The sequence below is a fragment of the Nicotiana sylvestris genome, chromosome 11, assembly GCF_000393655.2.
Source record: "Nicotiana sylvestris chromosome 11, ASM39365v2, whole genome shotgun sequence".
Taxonomy (NCBI): Eukaryota; Viridiplantae; Streptophyta; class Magnoliopsida; order Solanales; family Solanaceae; genus Nicotiana; species Nicotiana sylvestris.
The window spans coordinates 155,448,293-155,455,263 of record NC_091067.1 but is presented as its reverse complement, the minus strand read 5'-3'; the positions used below and the strand labels follow the sequence as shown (position 1 = coordinate 155,455,263).

Genomic DNA, 6,971 nt, shown 5'->3' with positions numbered 1-6,971 from the left:
TTGTTTTTTGTTTTTTTGGGGGCATATTTTCTCTATTGTTTAGTCACCTTTCACAAGTGATGTCTCTCCTTTTTTTTATTCACTAGGGTTTACTTTATTAACTACCTCAATCTGCACCACTCTCTTGCCCTTCACACCCTAAAACATCTCTCTCTCTCTTGCCTTAGCTTTGCATGATCTATAAGTAATGTTTCTTAGTGTTCTTCCCTTTCACTACTTTTAATTTTGGCGTTCTTGTTCAGTCTTTTTCCCTTTATAAACTTTTTGGCTCATCATCGTTTATATATATTTGTCTTTGTGTTTTGTCCCTCTTTCTCTTTAGTGTTTGTTTCCTCTTCTACTATTCAAAATGAGTGATCCCTACACCAATTATTTCCATGGATGGTTTAACAATCTCAACCCTCTTTACCATTTCTCCTCTTCTTCTTCATCTTCTTCATCTTATAACTATATCTTGCCTTCAACAAATTTCCAATATAATGAATATTTTCAAACTTCACCACCTTCTCCTCCTTTAAAAGAACCTCTTCCTCTCCTTAGTTTGAGTCCAACAATAAGGCAAATTCAAGATCAAGATTATTCATCTAATATCACTACTATGGAAGTTGATAATAATAGTAAGGAAACCAAAGAAGAGAGCTTTATTTCTAATTTTGGTGATGATCAAGAGGATGATGAAAGTGTTAGTGTGGCCTTACAATTAGGGCTTCCTAATCCAAGCCCTGAACTTATTTCAAGAATTTCAACTACAAATACAATTGAAGAAACCAACAAAGAAGATCAAGAAGTTACTTTGGCCAATGGATATTCTACCACAAGCACACTTCACAAGGGTCAATATTGGATCCCAACACCAGCTCAAATTTTGATTGGTCCTACACAATTTTCATGTCCTCTTTGTTTCAAGACTTTCAATAGATACAATAACATGCAGGTATGAATATTTTAGTTGTTTTTAAACCAAAATTATAAACTATGATTTATCCTAAAAGCCTACAGGCTAAAGGCTAAAACTTACCTTTTGTGTTTCCATCATTTCTTTCTTTACCTTTTCCCTTTTTTGTTTTTTTTTTCTTGGTTTTGAGAAAAAGAGAGAAAACCCATCTCTCTTTGTTACCGCACTTCTTTTCTAGCATTATTTTCAACCTTTTACTTTTAAATCTCAGCTTGGATAAATTGATTGGATAAAAGTTAGTACACTATATGGGTCCTTGTATGGGTTTTCTTTTCTTTAAAAACTATTAAAAATAATAATTCATGTATATTTTGGTATTAAATTTTTTTTTTATTTCCCTATGCATGAGTTGTTTGTGATTTATGGGGATCTTATAAATCAACCTGGTCCAAACTGAGAAGTTGGTCAGTAGCTCTCTTTATTTGATTGAACAACACATCTAAAATGCTTTTTGTCCTTGAAGTTTGTATATTACACATAGGCAGCAGCTATGTACTGACCAAATTCCTAGTTTTGCATATATTCTTAATCAAAGGGACAGAGAGAAAAGATAAAAAAGTGTTTTCTCAATCTGAACACTCAATCTTAAAGACAGTAACACAAAGAGAAACATCCTCCTTCTCCTTAAATATGTCTAGACACCACAAGCAAATGTTGAATATTCCAATTTAAAAAAAAAAATTATTTACTAAAGTTTTAGTAATTTTTACCTAGGCAAAATTCATGTTCAAACACTATTCAATAATCAAATACTTCTTTAATTTTCAATAGCCCTACAAAGAAACATGCATGTAAACACTACATAGTATATTGCTCCCTTTGTGAATCAAGTTGCAAATGCATTCTGCAAAAACTATTCTTGGATTTTTCCCCTAGCAAAACAACAACTTTTTTCTTTCTTTTCCCTTATTTTAAAATGACTACATGCAAGTCATCTTTATCCACCAATATTTGTGTGTGCTTTCCAACAGAAGTTATCTTTTTTCTTTATCTAAGTAACATTGTCAAAAGGATCTCTCCACAATGCAATCCTTAAAGGAAGAGACTTTAATTTTAATATCATCTCATGTCATATAATCCAACTCCAGAAAAGAAAATTCACCATATAAATGAAAATAATGTTTTTTCACATGATTGCATATCAAAATTCAAAGATATTGTAGTGCTTCTAAAGGCTTAAAAGATAATAGTAATGAGTAGTGTATATATCAAAAGACATGATCTAATACCTAGTGGAAAAAATTAAAGTTGAAATTATCTCACTCTCTGCACCTTCTTGCACTTCTTCCCTTAATATGACCTAATAATACCTTATTAATGCAATTGTCTCAATGGGTCTATCGGAAATAACTTTTCTATCCCCAGAGTAGGGGTAAGTTCTGCGTACACACCACCCTACCCTAACCCCACTTGTGGGTTTATATTGGGTTGTTGTTGTTGTTGTGGGAGAATTCGTCATTTCTTTTGTAACTTGAAAAGGAAATTAGTAATTATGGAGTACTTGTGGTGTAGTAGCCTTATATCATACAAATTTAAGTTTTATGAGATGACGGTGCAAAAAATATTTACACAATCAGATCACTCAAAAGGTACATGTAGTAAGTTATTCTGTAAAGTAATAGAGTATACATCGGTTGATAACTTAAAATAAATGGTAGTAATCTACTATAACAGATTAAATTAAACTGGCGATTTAAAAGTTCATTATACTGAACTATACTACAACAATAAATTTGGTGTATTATCATAAATGAGATTAGTGTGTACGCAGTCCTTAGACAACACATTATACTGACAATATACTTGAATCCGATTGTAGATCTCTACTCTACTTCTTTTTGGTTTGGTTTCTTACTAACTTTCATTCTTCTCCCTCCCATATGTTTTTTTTTCCCTGTATTTTCAACAGATGCATATGTGGGGACATGGATCTCAATATAGAAAAGGACCAGAATCTCTAAGAGGAACACAACCAACAGCAATGCTTAGGCTTCCTTGTTTTTGTTGTGCACCAGGTTGTAGGAACAACATTGATCATCCAAGAGCTAAGCCACTAAAAGATTTTAGAACACTTCAAACACATTACAAAAGAAAGCATGGAATTAAACCATTTATGTGTAGGAAATGTGGTAAAGCATTTGCAGTGAGAGGTGATTGGAGAACTCATGAAAAGAATTGTGGGAAGCTTTGGTATTGCACTTGTGGATCAGATTTTAAACATAAAAGATCACTTAAAGATCATATTAAAGCATTTGGAAATGGACATGCAGCTTATGGTATTGATTGTTTAGAAGAAGAAGATGAACCTGCTTCAGAAATTGAACAAGATAATGATCATGATCCTTCAACCTGACAAAACGTTTACACGGGATGCTTTGTGCAACCTGTCAAGTTCAATCATCGAATGTGATTGAGGGGGTATGGAAAATTAGGGTTTGGGGGGGGGGGGTTCATTTTGAGAACTATTTTCTTTCTCTTTGTTGCTATTGCACTTCTAGCCATGATTTTCGCTTAGTTTTGCAACTTTAATCTACCTTAAAGGGAAATATTGTTGCAATCAGCAGTAAGCTCTCTCTCTCTCTATATTTGCATATGTTTTTATATTTTCTAAAGTATTATTTATTTATGTTGATTTTCCTACGTTTGACCATACGGGGTAGGTGAATAAGTGAATTAATTAATTGACCACATCTTCGTTTGACCTAAAGAGGGAATTCAACGTGCATTCCAATTATAGATAAGAGTTGTGCTTACTCTTTTCATCTGATAATAAAATAAAAATTGCAAGAGAAACCCTTTAACACTCGAACATGTTCTCTTCTTAATCTTAAAGAATCCAAGAAAAGTAGCTTTGCAATGATAAGTTTGTTAACCATAGTAAAATTAGTGTCATTTTATGGCTAGAAATGAGATCTTAGAATGAGAAAATGAAGTTTGGGAGCGTTTTAACCCTAAATATGCAATTTTTCGGCACAAAATCAATTTCATCTAAGGATAGGACATTTGTGAATGAGGGATATAAAGTTCCACCCTGTTAAAACCTTTTCAGCATCTGAGGATGTGATGGGAGCAGTACTTTTCTGCCTGCCTATTAAAACCATAAATATGAGTAGCATTTTTAAAAAATAAACGGGGCCAAAATTATCTCTATCGTTTGTTAAATGGTTTATAAATATCTTTCGTTCATCTATCCGTTCAAAAAAATACACTTCGTCCATCTATCCGTTCAAAAAAAACACACGAAGTTAATTCTATTAACAAAAATACCCCCGCGACTAACGGCAGAACTGGTGGGTCCTTCATTTAATGATGTGGCGATTTTTAATTGGGCCACGTGACATTATTGACCAAGAATCAAACATGGGTCTTATTTTCACCCATTTACCTGGTCCGACCCTATTTATTTGACCCGCCTAATTATTTTCTTTCTTTTTCTTTGCTTTTTTTTCCTCTCTTATTCCTTATCACCCAGTACACTCACTCTCATCTCACAAAGAATTTTTAGCGTTTCTTTGTTGAAACAAATCTTTCTTTGTGTTTGAAAATATGGCTTTGGCTTTCACTTCTTCTGCAATTCATGGCTCTTTGTCCTCCTCTTCTTCTTCTAATGAACATCCCAAAGGTAACCCTTTACTTCTTTTTTTACCTTTTATAGATTCAATCTTTATCCTAGAATGTGATAATTTCAAGCTTTTTAGCACCTTGGTTTCAATTTTCTTGTGTGCTTGTATCAGTTATATATAGTTATTTTTTCTCTGTTATTTCGTGGCTCTTTGTCTTCTTATGAACAATCCAAAGATTTCCATTACTTGTCTCTTTCAAAGTTTCAATATTTCTCTTAGATTTGATTGATATATTTGGACAATTTTAGCATTTGGGCTCAATTTTTCGTTTCAGATTTTTGGTTTGTTTTGATCCTTGTCTTCTTACTTAACAACCCAAATGTATCTGTTGATTTTCCATTTAAGAGTTTCAATACTTATCCTGAGTTTGATTGGAGAAATTTCAGAATCTGGTTTGAATTTTGGTTATTTGATTTTGGGTTTTATCTATTCTTTAATTAATTTGTTATTGTATGCATGCAGTGTCCCAATTGGAGAAGAAGAAAGGGGGAGATCAGATGAGTGGGAATGGGTGTGATAGATACTACCCATTTTTGTAAATGGGTCGGATAAGGTAAATGGGTGAAATAATATCCATTTTTTGTTCCAGTCAAAGATTGCCACGTGGCCCAATTAAAATCGCCACGTCATTAAATGAAAGACCCACCAGTTCTGCCGTTAGTCACGAGGGTATTTTTGTTAATAGAATTAACTTTGTGTATTTTTTGAACGGATAGATGGACACAGTGTATTTTTTTGAACGGATAGATGGACGGAGGGTATTTATAAACCATTTAGCAAACGATAGGGATAGTTTTGGCCCTTTTCCGAAAAATAAATATATCCAACAAAACACGATCACCTGCCACCGGAAGTTTTTTGCGTTCAGTCAATCTACACAAAGTGATTCGATCCCTAAGGAACCCCCGAAAGGGCTGTCTTTAAATTAAGTTTTGGTTCAGTTCACAAGCCAATTGTGAAAAGTGCTAGCTAGATGTATTAGGAATAAGGGAGCAGCATTTTACTGAATACTACTCTTAGGGTACGTGCTTTGCGCGTGTACCCATCTCAATAGTATGTTTAAAATAATTATATAAATATTATATTAAAATTATGTTTGAGTTATAAAATAAAAATTTACTTAATTTAAATAAGAAAAGAATTTATGTGATATATTTAATATTAAAAATTTATATATAGTTCAAATAAGTAAGGATTTAATAGACAAAATTTAATTAATTAAAAACTTTAAAGTATTAGAAAAAACTTAAATAATGATTTTGGGAAAATGATGATATCGAGTATACAATTACTGATTCGCGCTATTTGTAATTCCATTTATTGTTCTAATGAAGTTCAAAATTAAATGGAGACGATTTTGGAGTTCCATTTTTAGTGTCTTATGTTATTGGAGTTATATTATTGTTATTTATTTTGGAATTAATTAATAGAATATACTTGATTTACATAAATTAAATGATAATAATAATAATAATAATAATAATAATAATAATAATAATAATAATAATAATAATAATAATAATAATATCTTTGTCTCTTCTAATGTTGGATATTATATCGTTTGAACTTGATGTGCAATAGTTAAGTGTGCTTTTATTAATGAATTATTTCTAGGATTTGATATTGAATTAAATAGTATAATAATAGCGGGTAACGAAAACATTTATTAGAATATATATATCTATTTTTTGTACATAAATGTTAGAGAATGAATGCTTCTTTTTAAGGTTAAAAGGTCGTTGAACTTTACATAAGGGTTTGATCAATCAATTTCGAGTGAATTTGAAAAGATTATTCTTTCAATATATCTTTTGAAAAATATTATCAGTTGTGTGGCCTAATATTAAATCCTAAAATTACGAATATTTGTTACTTCATATGCTTTTATCACAATTTGTCGAGATTTATCAACAAACACAAATAACTTAATGTAATAAAAATTACATTTAGTCATTTGGAATAAATGCAGAAAGAAAAAACTTTGCTAGGTGAATTTTGTATTTAGGTGAATTGCCACCCATTTGATAGGGCAGTTGGAAGCATACTTGGGTGTCGTACGCTTTAGGATTTTTTCCATTCATATAGACGTTGAACTTTTTTGGGGGGAATAAAAGTGGCAAATTTATTGATGATCTCAAACTCCTAAATATTAATAGTAGTTTATTTATAAAAGGAGATTTTGGTGCATTTGGTATCGTTTCAAATAAGGAATTATTTAATAACCAAAATTTTAGTTAATTTTAAAGTCTTAAAAATTAGAAAAATAACTAATTTATTGTTTTATCCAATATGAAATATACTTTTTAATGGTAAAAAAGGCGAACGACATTTCTAAGGGCCTTCATGCTTTTAATATAGTATGGATTAACAAATTAAGCCCAAATCAAAAGATG

At 31.3% G+C, this 6,971-nt stretch overlaps 1 protein-coding gene across 1 annotated transcript; it reads left to right on the top strand.

Moving 5' to 3' along the window:
* The first annotated feature begins 212 nt into the window (after window positions 1–212).
* Window positions 213–3,605, top strand: LOC104229788 (zinc finger protein WIP2-like). The gene is made up of 2 exons (XM_009782486.2): window positions 213–934; window positions 2,865–3,605. The coding sequence occupies exons 1-2, from the start codon at window positions 350–352 to the stop codon at window positions 3,306–3,308; spliced, it is 1,029 nt and encodes a 342-aa protein (XP_009780788.1). The 5' UTR covers window positions 213–349; the 3' UTR covers window positions 3,309–3,605.
* The last annotated feature ends 3,366 nt before the right edge of the window (window positions 3,606–6,971 follow it).